The 16,665-nt window shown below is 38.9% G+C and overlaps 1 protein-coding gene across 3 annotated transcripts in view; it reads left to right on the top strand.

Moving 5' to 3' along the window:
* lats2 (large tumor suppressor kinase 2) overlaps window positions 1-16,665 on the top strand; it is a 91,608-nt gene that overhangs the window by 62,136 nt on the left and 12,807 nt on the right. For all 3 annotated transcript variants that reach the window (XM_043691921.2, XM_043691922.2, XM_087988168.1), the window contains 2 exons: window positions 4,436-4,618; window positions 13,285-13,391. In XM_043691921.2, the coding sequence (XP_043547856.2) occupies window positions 4,436-4,618; window positions 13,285-13,391 (290 nt within the window). The remainder of the gene's footprint in view (window positions 1-4,435; window positions 4,619-13,284; window positions 13,392-16,665) is intronic.

Genomic DNA, 16,665 nt, shown 5'->3' with positions numbered 1-16,665 from the left:
TAATATTATTGATTTTTAAAAAATGTTTTGTTAGCTCATAGTAAAGCAATATTGTACTTATCATAAAAACATTAGACTTGCAAATAGCAAATACTAGAAATATGCAGCAGGCCTGGCAGCATTTGTTTCACCTGGAATTGTATTTGGGCCTCGGACAGTGAGGTGGGGGGGGGAAGCAAAAAATGCAGGTGTTGCATCTCCTGAATGATATACATGTATCAGAAGATGCAATAGGAAAGTGATGTAAGTAGGTAGTTAAAGGAGAACCAGTGGAGGTGGTGTATTTGGATTTCCAGAATGTTTTGATAAAGTCCTATTTAAGACATTAGTATGTGAAAATAAAGCATATATGACTGAGGGTAATTTATGGGCATGGATTCAGAATTAATTAGCTTCCAACAAACAGACAGTAGGACAGTTGGATCTTTTTCAAAGTGGAATTGTGTCTCAGTTATTCACAGTATATATCAGAAGTTTGAGGGAATCAAATATAATGTTTCCAAGTCTGGTGATGACATAAACTAAGTGGGATTGAGTGCTGAGGAGTATGTAAAGAAGCTTCAAGGTGATTTAGACAGGTTCAGTGAGTGGGCAAATGCATGGAGGATGCAGTATAACATGGATAAGTGTGAAGTTACCACTTCATTGGGAAAAACAGAATCACTACTATTTGATTGGTCCACTGTATACAACAGACTTGTAAGCAAAGTTAGAGCTGACAGAATAAAAAGATAGGAGCAACATTAAAATGAAAATGGTGAATGACAGGAGATGGTTGGGGGGGAGGGCCATGGGGACAGACAATGGTGAGTTGGTGGCCCTCAAGTTTGCACAGGGCAACCTCTACCTTAAAATAAGGTATTGCAAATTTAGGCATGAACATTGAAATATTCAAGTCAGTTACCTTGTTAACAGGCTCAATTTCCCATTAATTATCCTTTTAAAATGGCAAGCAGACTTCCTATATTAGTGACCTCCCACTTTTATGGGAAACAAGTCAGGGGTGAGTAGACAGGCAAATGGGGTAACTATCCAGCATGTTTTATGGGTGCTTGCCAAAAACATACTTAGGCTGGATTTTGCAACACCCACAATCAGCACATTTTCTTTTTCTTTTTACAGACTGTTAGGTTTGCTGAATAGTTCCAGAATTTCCCATTTATTTCGTAGTTGCAACACCTGCATTATTTTATTTTTGTATCATGTTGAGAGCCTAAGCATTAATTTATCTTTTCTGCCCAAATCAGCTTATCATTTTATACAGAAAGACCTTTAATCTCAGTTTGACCTGCATGATCCAGATTCATCAGCTGATGTTGACAAGAATTATGAGGTAGTCCATGTTCTGGAAGATCTCTGATGGAGGGAGATCATAAAATGTACAGTAACCTCATGTTTGTCATGGGTGCTCTGAAATTTCTAAGAGAAACGTTTATGTCAGAGTTGACAACCATAAAGGAAAACTAATCTTGCTTGCTTTTCCTTCAGCTAAAAGTATATAGTGCATAAAACTGTTCCATTCAAACTGCAACCATATTAGACACTCTTATGTTAGGTTAGCTTATTGAAGTTAAAGGCAGTTTTTCCTTGAATATTGATTTCAGGAGATTGATGTCACATAGATTCCACTGTTCACTGTTAATGTTTCACTGTTAATGTTTCACTGTTCTCCTCTTCCCTAAACACTGGAAATCAATTCCAAACAGACTTCAGTGACCATGTGAAATGTCAGAGAAAAAGTTTTCCATACTCATTTTTAAAAAAAAACAATTTAGGTCATCAGGCCCTAAGACTATCAATTTTCAAACTTATGATGATTGTGGGTGGTTCTAGTTCTCTCATGTTACTAGAGTCAGGAATACATATTTTAAATGAAATGGCAGCGGTTGCCACTGGCTGGTGGCCAGTATATCGTCATAATGCTCAAATTGAGCCCTTTATGGTGTTGATGGTCATTGAAGCACTAACTTAGCCTGTGTATTGTAACATATTCTACTTTTACTGTAAAAATCCCTAGGCTACCAGTTATATTTTTTAATAAATGTTCCTTGATATAATGAGGGTACCAGGAGATTTAGATTCTTATGATTCACAAAATGCAAGATCCACAAAAGTTGGGTATGTATATAAGTTTTGACAGGAACCTCTGGAGATGTTTTGATTTTGGGTGAGAATAGGTATCAATTCATTGAGAGTATGCAAAAGTGAAAATATAAGATCACTGTAGAAAGAATGAAAAGGAAAATGTTTAAAAATGCTTTGTTTTCCCTTACTTCCTCCATCTTGTCTTTCTCTTTATCCCCCAACCTTTTATGTACTCACCTCTCACTCCCGCCCTCTCTTTGTTTTTCTCTCAATTTTCTGCCACAATCTTTGTTTAACTAGATAAATTATTTTATGGGTTAATTACATTGCTTCAAGAGACAAATATGATAACTTCTGAGGCATTAGCAAGAGATTGGAATTATACGAAGAGGCATATGTGAGGAAAGATACCAATCCTGATTTCCTATAACATTTTTGTTTCAAACCTGTTAGACTATTAATATTTTATAAGAAATCTGAATCTCTCATGATTAAATGTCAGGACTATGCCAGAAGGTTTCATGTTTTTTAAACAAGAACAAACTTTATTGTTTATGAAAATGCTTCAGCAACACTGTACAGTTTATAACTACTTTTGCTATGAACACAGTTCTACCTTTTACTATTCTCCTCACCCAAGAGTTTCTTTACGTAAAACAAAAATCTTGATGGTTCATTCATTTCTTTAGGGACCAGTTTACAAGGTATTCCACAATCTTAATTCTCCTTAGTTTTTCACCAGTCTTTCAATTTAATAACTTATGATAATCTTTCCATTAACTTTTGGGAAGTCACCATCCAAGTTTTAATTAATATCTCACGACTGAGGATACCTCCACTCCAAACAAATCTTCCAGCTGTTTTCTTCCTCACAAATTTTAAATTGAGCTCGAACTCCACTTGCAATCTACACAGTGAATACTAAAGTTAGTATTTTCTTTGTTGAGAGTACAGGCCTGGCTAACAATAACCTCCCTGCCACCTCTCTCAATAAAATGAATGTACAAAACCAAAAACAACAGCCTGCTTTCTGAGCAAACACCTAGATAACTTACACAATAAAAACATTCGACCCCCACAGCCCATCTCCATGACAACATGGCATACTTTGTGATGTTTTGAAACTTATTTTACTTTCAACACAACCTTTATCTTCTTTAAATTGTGAGGAAGCCACAAGGAGGCTTTAAGGGGAGTTGTGCAAATTAATTGAAGGACTAGAACATGGCATGTGGAACAAAAAAAAGGCAAAATATTTCTTAACTGGAGAGGTTGAAAAGTACAGATATCCAAAGAAACCTGTTGTACCCTTTCTCATGAGTCACTAAAAATTATCATATAGGTTCAGCAAACAATTAAAAATACAAATGGTGTGTTGGCCTTCATTGCAAGAGGATTTGAGCATAGAAGCAAACAATGTCTTGTTGTGATTGTATAAAGCCTTTGTGAAGTTTCACCTGAAATATTGTGTCCAGTTTCAGTCCTCTTGTCTCAGTAGGGGAATACTTGCCAGAGAGAGTTTGCAACATAAATTCATTTGACAATTCCTCAGAAAGTGGGATTAACTAGTGAGAAGAGATTGAAAAGACTAGGTCTGGATTCTTTAGAGTTGTGCAAAATGAGGGATGGCCTGACTGAAATTTCCAAAATCTGATAACGTGTGGCAGGTGAAAATAGATGAGACATTTTCCATGGCTGTGAATAAAAAAACCATGGACAAAACCTCAGGAAAAGGATAGGCCATTTGAGATTGAGATAAAGAGGAATTTTTTCAATTTTTGGAATTTTCCAGCCCAGAAGACTTGGAAGTACAATTATTGAGCATGTTCAAACCAGAAGTCTTCTGGAAACATGGTGTCATGTGATATGAAGATAGTGTAGGAAAGTGGTGTTGATGTAGATGATCAGTGATAATCCAATTGACTAGCAGAGCAGATATGAAAGGCTGAATGGCTTACTCTTTTTGTATTCCTTAAGACAAATACAACTAACACCCTGTATTTCTTAATCTGAGGATAGATAGATGTGTCAGTCTTTTAAATGGAAGGTAATATATGGAATGAATCTGAATGCAATAGAATTGAAAATCGTATGCCATTTTGAAATTATTCATATTTCCTACCAGTATGTAATTATTGTAATTAATCCAGTTTAGTAAGATCATGCACATCTTTGTCTGTATCTGACAAGAGGCTTAAATTTTCTTAACTCATTTGCCAAAGTTAAGCATCTAGTCTTAGGTTAATATAAAATAATTAGAATTATGAGTAGAATGTTTTGCTATAAAAGTTGATTATTAAATATGAAAGGAATTTTGTATTCATTGTTTTATTTTCCAATGTATAAAAAGGGAGCCATGTGAGACAGGACAGTATGGAACCAAGTGATCTCTGGGGAGATTTGTCTGACTGTAAGTGCGGTGACAGATTAAAGACCCTTGAACAGAGGGCTGCCCGACAACACCACAGATGCCTAGCCCACTCATTAGTTGGAACTCCAAACTACATAGCTCCTGAGGTTCTGCTACGAAAAGGTTAGTGTTTATAAGGTTTGTTTGGTTTCAGTATATTTTTAAAATAAATATATAGCAGCAAAGTATTGAATCAAAATTCTGCAGACATTTTAGCAAACTCCACCCTAATTCCAACAGAAGCCCATCAGAGTGACCACAAAGACTACTGGGCCTCCCAGGTTCCAGTAGCTGCCTTACAATCCTCATTATGTAAGAAGGAAGATTGCATGAAAAAAGACGCTCTTCCATCAGCAAAAACTGTCAAGAGTGTCAAAACTTTGACAAGTGGTACTCTGTGCACTTTTGCTCAAACTATCAAAAACCCACTTCTCCAGCCTCCTCCAATTTTAATGGGTTCACCAGTGGAATTCAGCAATAGACATAGTCTGGAACAGTACACAGTGCTTTGGCTGTGATTTTACCAGACCTATGTACAATAGCAGCAACAGATACAAGGGGCTTGGAGTTTACAATACTGACCTGTTACCATTTAGAGTCATAGAGTGATACGGTACAGAAACAGACTCTTCAGTCTAACTCATCCATGCAAACGAAGTTTCCTAAACTAAGCTAGTCCCATTTGCCTGCACTTGACCATATCTTTTTAAACCATTTTTATTCATGTACTTGTCCAAATGTCTTTTAGATGTTGTAGTTGTACCTTCATCTACCACTTTCTTTGGCAATTCATTCCACATAGGAGCCATCCTCTGTGTAAAAATGTTGCCCCTCAAGTCCCTTTTAAATCTTTCTCCTCTCATCTTAGTTTTGAACTCGCCTACCCTAGGGAACGGACCTTTTGCTATTCCCTTCATGATTTTATAAACTTCTTTCGGGTCACCCCTCAACCTTCAAAGATCAGCGTCTCAGCCTATCCTTATAACTCAAGCCCTCCAGTCCCGGCAACATCCTTGTACAGTAAATCTTTTCTGAACCCTCTCCAATTTAATAATATCCTTCCTAAAGCAGGGCAACCAGAACGGTACACAGTATTCCGAAAGTGTCCTCATCAACGTCCTGTACAACTGCAACATGATGTCCTAACACCTATAAATGAACTCCAGTATTTCCCAGAAAATTCACTTTAAGTTAAACAAATTTAGAATTCTCAATTTTCTTTCTGTCCTTCCTTGAATAGAAATATTATATTTGTTTTCTTACAATCTGCGGTATTACGAATGATTGAAAAAATTTTGAAAGATCTGAGTCAATGTATTACTATTCTTGTAGGCAATTGTTAAAACTTTAGAATATAGGCCATTAGATCTAAGATATTTTTGCTTTTAATCTCAATAATTTTTCCAGTTTTTTTTATTAACATACCTTACATTACTTATGCTAGACTTTGTGCCAAGAGGTTTACCACAACTGAATACCATTGACCAGGAACCAAAATGGACCAGCTGTATAAATATAAAGGCTACAAAAACAGATTTGAACTTAAGAATTATGTGTCAAGTAGCTTCCCTCTAGTCAACTACATTTCCTATAACTTCTCCTGCAATTGAATAGACCTCCAAGGTCCATGTGCAGTAGCAGTTTCTGCAACCAGAAATCAATGGATCCACATATGAATCAACACCCTCCAAGCAGCTTGACAGCTTAAAAAGAACACTGCCTGTGTCCTCAAGGCACAGGCACAGAATATTTTTCATTTATTAGGATTGCTGTAGTTCCAGCAGCACTGCAGAGGCTTGACACCATCCAGGAAAAAGCATGCTTGATTGTCATCCTGTCCAGCACCTTCAATATTCATGTTTTCCACCACTGATCCACAGACCCAGCATGCATAATGTCTACAAGACGCACTGCAACAACTCATCAGGGTTCCATCGCAGCATCTTTCAAATCTGGGACTTCTACCACCTAGAAAGACAAGACAGCAGACACATGGAAAAATCATCAATTGCAAGTTCTTTTTCAAGCCACACACCACTCAGACCTAGAATTACATCACGTTCCTTCATGAATCACTTTCTATCAGTATGGAGTGTGTACCCAGTACCCAAAATTTGCAGTGGTTCAAGAAGGCAGCTTACCATCACCATCTGCAAGACAATTACAGATGCGCAACAAATTCTGGGCTCACCAGTGATGCCAGCATCTCCTGAACAAACAAAATGGGAACAAATTTATCAACATTAAGGAGTATGAGTACTGTGGTTCATGACACTTTCGCTTCCCTAGCATTCAAGGCACACAGAACATGCACTTATATAAAGTTAGAAGAGAAAAGAGAAACTTAACAGATCTGACAGCATCTGTGGAGAGGGAGATAATATGACTGTAAGACAAGCTCAACAAGCATTGTAATAAAAAAATTTAAAGCGGAACCTGTCGTTTCCAATTGACCATGAAAATCTGCAGAATGTACTGGAAAACAACACAAAGCAGCCATGTCCTCACACAGAAATGCCAGTCTGCAAAGGCATAGATTTTGATGTAGCGGGAAGTTTGTGGGGTGGGGGGGGGCAGCAATGGGCTAGTTTCATGGTGAAGATTAGAGTGGTGCTGGAAAAACACAGCAGGTCAGGCACTATCCGAGGAGCAGGAAAATCTATGTTTCAGGCAAAAGCCCTTCATCAGGAATTTTCTCCTCGGATGCTGCCTGACCTGCTATGCTTTTCCAGCACCACTCTAATCTTGACTCTGATCTCCAGCATCTGCAGTACTCACTTTGGTCTAGTTTCATGGTGGTCTACTGGCAGGAGCTTACATCCTATGGAATACAGACACTTTGCTAATTACGTATGTGGTAAGGTCACATACCTCAATGACGTGCCAACTACCTCTTTGGGAAACCTCGATGTGTGAGGGAATAATATGCAGTTGATTGTTAAGGATGTGAAGAGTTAGGCAAAAACACTACGTAATTTCTCTGACTTCTCTCACAGCTCATTTACTAACAGAGCTTAACTGGTAGATGCCATTCCTGCATTTCTTGTAGCATTGCTCCTCTTAGAAGGAAGTGGAGAAGGAGATAACGCATGCAAGAACTTTGAGCCCAGCAAAAAATCATCAAATGTTAGCAGCTGCTGCAAACGTTCCAGAGCAAGAAGCAGCAGGACAAGATCCATCAAGGAGGTGGAGAGGAATGATGACAAGCAGGGTTATTCACCTCACTACAATTATCTGCAAATGATAGAATGGTAATGTCACAGAAGATTAAGGATGTTCCAATTCATAATTTCTGAGCTGTGCCAGCTGCTATACAAGGACTTATGCTTTCAATGACTGGGTGGCAGTCCGATCCTAGTAGCTTTAAAGGTTACAGCTGCCCTTAATGTTTGTGCTGGAAGTCATTTTAGGGAGTAATTGGGGTCCCCTGCAAGAACCCTCCAGTTTTAAGTGCATCGAAGATGTATCCAAGGAAATGTCATACCATGCAATAGAACACTCACTGATGCCTGTCTTTTACCAAGATCCTTGGCCCATACAGGAATAGCTGCTTGGAGACTGGGGATACCTACTCCAAAACAGTCTTATGACACAAAAAAATCCACAGACAATGTAGAGCTAAGCTACAATGATGCTCACTTTTCCACTAGAGTCGTAGTGGGACATAACATGGCCCTCAATGTATATGTGATTTATTAGCTTGGACCAGTTTAGTGGAATTTGGAAATAGAAATTGAGAGGTTATCCTGAATACAAATTAAATGATGGATTGTGGGCAAACCTCTGAGGATGAAGTTGAGGCTGAGGAGCAGGAGAATGTCCAGGTAGGCTGGCCATAAGAAGAAGATAAAGCAATGTTTTAGAGAGCCTGAGAGGCCAGAGACAAGCTTTGTTACCACCTGCTTCCTGGATGCCTAAGCCAGTTTCAGAATTTGCACATTTAAGTTGCTCATCTGATTGGCAACCTGCTGCTTAGTTTAAAGGAAATGGCTAACTTGTTTGTTTGCTATTCTTCATATTGGTTCTTGGAGATTAAATGGTGTTACTCTTGCAAGTGAAAGGTTGTTTCAACTGAATACATGTTAAAGCAACTAAGCACTATGTGCCATTGGCGAGATAGTTCATATATGTCCTATAGCATTGATGTTATTTAGCTGTGAAACCATCTGTGAGGAGGATATGGTATATGAGTCTTCTGTAGTCTTCTCCAGTCCCTCAAGAGAACCACCAGGTTGACACTGATCCTGATAAAGCTCCTTTTGACTCTTCATTCATCTCTATCTTCCACTGCTTACGAATGCATTGAGACTGTAATGTTGCTTTGATAATAATTGAGCATTCTCTACAACAACATGTAACCTGCAAAAGTTAGTGATTCAAGCACCTCCTCTCTCTCTCTCTCTCTCTCTCTGGACTTGTTATGCCAAGAAGGGTTTTACATGGGAGCTATCAATTGAATATTTCACAGCCCTTGAACGTAACAATACTTCCTTGAAAAAAGGAACTGCTTTTTCCTACTAAGACATAGAGGATAAGTAGAGTGTCTAAAGATATATTCCGTCTGGGCCTGGTACCTTCATTATACGTTGTCCTTAGCCTCACTAGTCTCCAAAATAATGTGAAATGCCTTGGCTGCAATCCTCAAAGTTAAGTTTCAAGGATCCTGAACAGAAGGAGCTACCTGCAAGCAAGGACTTGGTTACTTGAGACAGAAGAACAATGTTTGCAACTTGCAGCAGCTTACGAGACTTGTGAAGAGGCTCTTCACCTTTTCCATTGATCTGACTTAAGCAGGTCTCAATGTGAAAAAACACTACAGACATTGTAACAATACAAATGAAAATATATGGACAACATAGAAGTCATTTTTACAATGATGCCACTCACGTGCCCTAAGTGATTTTTTAAAAAATTATTTGTTCCTTTCCACTATGCCTAGGTGTAAGGCAGACTCCCACAGCTGCTTTGGAGGCAGTCTGCTCAGTTGTTGGTCCTATTGACATTAGAATACTTGGGTGGTATTGCAGTGGGTGCTCTCTACCTAGAGAGTTCATGCATGCTGAGTCTTCTGCCCAACTGCAAGCTTACTTTCCTATGCTTGACCTGTTGTTGACAGTGGAGAGGTATAGGGACAGATCACCTCTGGAGTGTTCGAAGCAGAAGCTTCTGGGATGCCTTTGTGTTACTATTCCTCCCAGTGAGCTCCTGCTGCCACTATCCAGCTTCCCTGAGTGAAAGAAGATGGAGTGAGGTCAAAGAGCCTCTTCCCCCTTTTACCATGCCATTGATGCTGAGACCCATAGTTAAATTAACAAAGTGCATGCCAGATTGCATATTTGGCAACTACTGAGCATTCTGCTGGACCTGGAGTCTCCAAGCTAATTGCCATAAAGACATCACATACGATTATCAGAACTACCAAAATATATTTACTGGAACATAGGACAGTACAGCACAGGAACAGGCCATTTGGCTTATGGTATTGTGCCAAATATAATGCCAAATTAAACTACTTCCTTCTGCCCACCCTTAGTCCATATCCCTCCATTCCTTGCATATTCATGTGTTTATCTAAAAGCCCTTTAAGTACCCCTATCATATCTGCCAACACCATCACCCCTGGCAGCATGTTCCAGACTTCTACCACTCTGTGTAAAAAAAGACATTTGGCCCTTACATCGACTTTGAATTTGCCCTCTCTCACCTTAACTGCATGTCCCCTAGACATTTCAACTCTGGGGAAAACAAAATTCTGACTGTCAGACCTATCCATGCATTTCATAACTTTAAAGACTTTTGTCAAGTCTCATCAGCGTCTGCAGCTCCACAGAAAACAACCATAATTTTTCTAGCCTCTCCTTTATAGCACATGCCCTCTCATCCATGCAGCATCTTGATAAGCCTCTTCTGCACCCTTTCCAAAGTCTCCATATCCTTCCTGTGATGTCACAACCAGAAGTGAATGCAATATTCTAAGTTTAGCCAAACCAAAGTCTTTTAAAGGTACAACATGACATCCTGACTCTTATACTAAATGCCCCAACCAGTAAAGGCAAGCATGCCATATGCCTTCATTACCCTATCTACTCGTGTGGCCACTTTCAGGGAGCTGTGGACTTGACCCCAAGGTTCCTCTGTACATCAATGCTATTCAGGACCCTGCAATTAACTGTATACTTTTACTTAACATTTGATCTCCCAAAGTGCAGCACCTCATGCTTACCCAGATTAAACTCCATCTGCCATTTCTCCATCGTATCTGCACTGATCTACATCCCACTGTATCCTTTCACCACCTTTTACACTATCCACAAGTCCATGGATCTTTTGTCATCTGCAAATGTACTTACCCACCTATCTACGTTTTCATCCAAATCATTTATATATAATCACAATTAGCAGAGGCCCCAGTATGGATCCCTGTGGAACACCAGTAGTTACAGACCTCCAGCTAAAAAAAACACCCGTCCACCACTACCCTCTGCCTCCTATGGGCAAGCCAATCAGAGAGGAGCTTGATTTCTGTGTTGTTTGGCCATCATTCCACCCCCCCCGCCCTCCGCATTATAAGCAGTCTTGGTTTTCCCTGGCATTCTCTTGATAGGTGATGCGTGCCAGCTCCCCAATAGTCTTGGACTTCTTCACCTGGATGTGTGCCAGTTTTTCTTACAATGGTAGAGAAGGATTGAATACGATGCGAGTGGATACAATAGCAGTTAATGATCATGCATGAGCACAAGAGATGGTGAGGTGTCTCTATTGAGTGAGTGGGAAGTGCAGAGGTAGACAGGGTTATTAATAGTAATAGATGAAGTGATGCAAGCCCTTGAGTAGGCATAATACGTGTGATGATGAGGGTTATAGTCCATCATCCTTCATGAGATACATAGATACATATGCAGTGGCACAGTGGTAATGAGTAATGGTACTGTACCTGTGAGGTAGCAGGAAAATGATGGTGCTCCTTCCCCTTGTGGAGGAAATCAGTATTGCAAATCTGTCCATACCAGCTCGGGCAGGGTAGCCTTTTGTTATGGTCAGACAGAACAAGACTGAACTTCTCACCATCACTGAATCCAACAGCACCTCCAGATCTTTCTCTGTGAAGTGAGAAAACAACTTCATTTGTTTTTGTGTCATGTGTTAAGAGGTAAACACCACATGTAAGAGGAAGGTCCTGGATTGCACAGTCTGAAGTGGTGTCAACTGGGTGTTTAAATATGGTGCCATGGATGCCTGAAGCTGCCATTAGTAGCAAGCACTTTCATATCACTCACCATGTGTTTTGCCAAATGACACAACCCACATCTCACTTGCATAAGTAATGAGATGAGAAGCAGGTGATCATACAAGGTAATTCTGTTTGGACCATGATGGGAATAATGCCATGAAATTTCAAATGGAAAAGTCCAGTCCATGGTAAATTGAAAGCATCCTTGTGAGGAATGATTTTCCTCCCTCCCCTCCATTTGTCAAAATCATCTGAAATGCAAACCACCTAAAAAGGACTGACTTGTGCTTTCAGAAAAATCCACATGTAAGTTTGCACTTGTACTTTCAGGTCATTATCTAACCCTTACAGTTTCACAATAATGCCATTGGAAAGGGCTTGTCTCCAATAATAGGGGAGGACATTGCTCAACTCCTATAGAACATAGAGGATTACAACAACAGCAATGGCCCAAAACCAGCCAGAAAACCAAGGATGAGTCATCAACCTAACGTACCTGGGGAACAAAAAAAAAGTCGTTTTACATTTTGACGCTTCTAAGAATTTCTAGCCAAACCAAGAATATTCTCAGATATTTTCTCCAAAAAAAAAGAAGGCTTAAGGATGAACTGATCAGGGACTTTAAGATTATCAAGTAGTTTAATTTTAAGAATCTAAAACTGAAGACCATAATTAAGAGAGAGCCACTATTAAGGAATTGAGGAAAAGCATACTTAGTCAGAGTCTGGTTCAAATCTGGAATCTCCTATCACATGAATTATGGATTATGACATGGACATAATTAAGGTCAAATTGGTTAAGTACATGGCAAAACCACCACTCAGTAAAGCAACAAACACTTGTGCAGAAATGTAGCATTGCAATGCAACATTGGTGTTTGAAGGAGAGAAATGTTTCCATGTTAAATGATCTTTGATTTTGTTGGATGCATCAGGAATTCATACCAAATAATAGATAGTCAATGATAGCTCGTATAAGATATGTCAGCAACATATCACAATGAACTACCCGACTAAGTAAGCAATTTTCAAAACAATTAGTTGGTACCAAATGTTATACTTTGTCTGTCATGTGATGTGATTTGTAAAAAAAGCTTAAAATGCCATAAGGAAGAGGAGTACAAAAATAATTTTCTCTAGACTGAGAGATTGGTAGCCTGTTAGTTAAGTTTTAGTTGTCATTAACTGAAGCATTGTCCATGGCACCACCTCTACCAATCAGCATGCTTCTCAAATACAGTATATTTTCCCTTCATGTGGATATTTTTATGAATTGTCCTGATGAATGCAAAATGGAAAACTTTGACAAATGCTTTTTAGCAATATATCAAATAATATATATCACAGTTATCATTTGTATACAGATTTTACAGCAGACCAATTCTGTTGGACCTTGTAAACATAACTGGTTTAGAAATAGAAACATTTGACTTAACTGGTCTGTCAGTTTTAACTAATTTTTGAAATAAATAAAAGTTTACTGCTCTATTCTCATCTCAGGTACTTAAGTTTTGACTTACAATTGGGGATTGTCTTGGGTAATGGTGTCTGTTTTACAGGATACACTCAACTTTGTGACTGGTGGAGTGTGGGAGTTATCCTCTTTGAAATGTTAGTCGGGCAGCCTCCTTTTCTTGCTCCAACACCTGCGGAAACTCAAATTAAGGTAGGTACCTAGAGCACTATGTCCTTACAGCAATACATCAGAACCTATGTTTTACAGTTTTGACGCAGTATCTCATAAACCAAATTGTGTACTATGTGAGGGTACAGTAGTACAGTGGTACTGTTACTTGACTAGTATTCCAGCCACCAATAATACTCCAGAAACACAAGTCAAATTGCTCCTCACCATTGGGGAGAATCTCAATCAAGTAGTAAATGTGCATCAAAAAACTGGTCTCAGTAATGATGATCACAAAAATCCATTTGATTTGCTAATGTATTGTCCCTACCTACTCTATCCTATTGTGACTGAGACCCACTGCAGTCTGGTTAATCGTAAACTACCCTCTGAAATGATTTGGCAAGACATTGTGCCAAACTGTGACAGATTGAATAAGAATTAAACTGGATGAACCACCGACATTGACCGAGGCACTGGAATCAACAAAGGTGCACATTGCCCAATTGACTTTGCAAAGTCCTCCTCATTAGCATCTAGCACTTTTGCCAAAATTGGTAGAGTCAGAAGCCTAACTGAGCAACAGCCTTGCAATAATTATTTTCACTGAATCATGCATCGGATCAAGAGAGTAGCTAGGAAAAGGATAGGTCCACTCGAGGACAGGGGAGGGAATTTATGCATGGAACTAGACGAATTGGGTGAGGTCCTTAAGTACTTCGCATTGGTATTCACCAGTGAGAAGAATATGGATAATAAGGTTAGAGAGGTGTATATTGATGTTCTAGATATTAAGAAGGGTGTTTTGGAAAAAATGAAGGTAGATAAGTACCCAAGGCCTGTAGGGCTGTATCCCAGGATATTGGAGGGAGACAATGGAAGAGATTGCTGGGGATTTGATCAAGATAATTGTATCCTCTTTAACCACAATTGAGGTTCCAGAAGACTTGAGAATAGCCAATGTTGTTCCTTTGGTAAAAACAATGACTGCAGATGCTGGAAACCAGAGTCTAGATTGGAGTGATACTGGAAAAGCACAGCAGTTCAGGCAGCAGCCGAGGAGCAGTAAAATTGACGTTTTAGGCAAAAGTCCTTCATCAGGAATCCTGATGAAGGGCTTTTGCCCGAAACATCGATTTTACTGCTCCTCGGTCGCTACCTGAACTGTTGTGCTTTTCCAGCACCACTCTAATCTAGAATGTTGTTCCTTTGTTTAAGAAGGGCAATCCAGGAAATTATAAACTGGTGAGCCTTATATCTGTTACAACACGGGAAATCTCTCATGCTTAATTTTAAAAAACACAGCAACACAGAAAAAGTGCATCCCGTGCAGTAGTCTGTGAAAATTCAATAGGCCAAGAACTATTTAAAGTAAAAATTAACAATTACTTATTTCTTAAAGTATAACAGAGAATAATTAAGTTACAACTATTTACAATTCCTTCCTCTAACCTATCTTCTATAATACTAGTCTGATAAAACTCCCAATTAAGATAAAAAAAAACTTATTTCAAAACCAGGCAGCCTTTCAGTTTTCTTTGAATTCCTGTGTTCTTTTCTTCTTCTTGGGGAGCTTGCTTCACAGGTTACTGATCGATAAAGGTACCTTTTAAGAGGGCTATTTTCTGGGCAGTGTTCAGATGTCATTGGCTTGGCAGTTCTGCTCTCAACTGTTCAATTTTCCTTGATCTTATACCCCCAAAGCATTGGATTGTGTTATCGGCTTTTAAGATTGTCAATATACTAAAGTCAAACTGGATTGGTGTTTGTATTTTTCGAGGTATAATTTAAATTGATTGGCCTAATTCAAATCTGCTTTGTCGTTTCCAAGCAACCATCTAATCAAATTGTTCGACCAAATGTTACATTATATTTCTTTTCAGAACACTTAGTTCTGTCAGGTAGTTCTGTAGCTTTTAACTCTCTTAAAGGTACAGTATACCCATATCTTCAAAACAACCTCCCATTAAGAAAACAATGAACCACCATAATGAAAAAATGGCTTCATATTTTTACTTTTAAATGCATTACCCTAACATACAGATAACTTTGAGATAAGTTCACCTTAATGTCTTCCCATATACCTAATAAAATATTAAATAAAGACAAAACTCATCTGAACTTTATCAATTGAATCCACGATAACATAATTTGCGATTTATATTCTTCCGACTCGCAACAGGTATGATTTTTAAATTGAAAGTCTGTAACGTAAGTCTCCAGTGAAATAGTCTCATTCTTGTCTTTAAAGTGTTCTAAGATTGTAAGCAGATTGTGACCTATGTACATAACCGTTTCCAACACATTGTTCGTGACATACATATTAAAATTCTATAAGGACAGTACTAAACTCAATAGTTCCTTTTTAGTTGTTGAGTGTTTCCTCTGGTGGATATTGATCTTCTTCAAAAAGTAACCAACTGGTAGTTCAATCCCATCCTCATCTTCCTATAGGATTACAGCTCCAACTCCTATGTCACTGGCATCGATGGTGACTTTAAAAGCTTTTGAATATTTTGTTGTACCTAAAACTGGTTTGGTGGTTAATATGGCTTTCAAATGGTCGAACGCGACCTGGCATTGTTCTGTCCACCGAAACTTTGTGTTCTTCTTCAGCAAATCGGTTAATGGTAGCCGCTGAAGTTTGGAACAAACCTCCAATAGAATCTGCTGAGTCCTAAGAATCGCAGCACCTCTTTCTTCAAAGTTGAACATGGAAATTGCTTGATGGCCTTCGTCTTTGCATTCTGTGGGGACAACCTTCCATGACCGATGTTACGTCCCAAGAACGTCGCCTCTGCTTTTGCAAATTCTGTTTTATTTAAGACGATCTCCAGTTTTGCTTCTTATAGTTTTTCAAAGGGCTCTGCCAACTGTACCATGTAATCTTTCCAGGATTTACTAAAGATCACTATGTTGTACAAATAGACTGCACAATTTGTTAACCCAGCCACAACTCTATTCATGGGTCTTTGGAATATGGCAGGTGCGTTCTTCATTCCAAAGGGCTTCACTTTAAACTGATATAGCCCATTTGGGGTTACAAATGCAGAAATTTCTTTTGCCGTCTCTGATAAAGGTACCTGCCAGTAACCAAGCATTAAGTCCAACTTTGTGATGTAACCGGCTTGTCCGACTTTCTCGGTACAGTCCTCCAATCTAGGAATTGGATAACAGTCCAATTTTGTAACAGCATTGACCTTCCGATAATCCACGTGGAATCATTGAGTCTGATCGGTTTGAGAACTAAGACAATTGGCGAACTCCACTCGCTCTGGCTTGGTTCGATGATGTATTCATCGAGCATGGCTTCCAC

The sequence above is a fragment of the Chiloscyllium plagiosum genome, unplaced genomic scaffold (genome assembly GCF_037043375.1).
Source record: "Chiloscyllium plagiosum isolate Xiang-an unplaced genomic scaffold, Cpla_swu_hap1 HiC_scaffold_6, whole genome shotgun sequence".
Classification (NCBI taxonomy): Eukaryota; Metazoa; Chordata; class Chondrichthyes; order Orectolobiformes; family Hemiscylliidae; genus Chiloscyllium; species Chiloscyllium plagiosum.
This window is presented reverse-complemented; position numbering and strand designations above follow the sequence as displayed.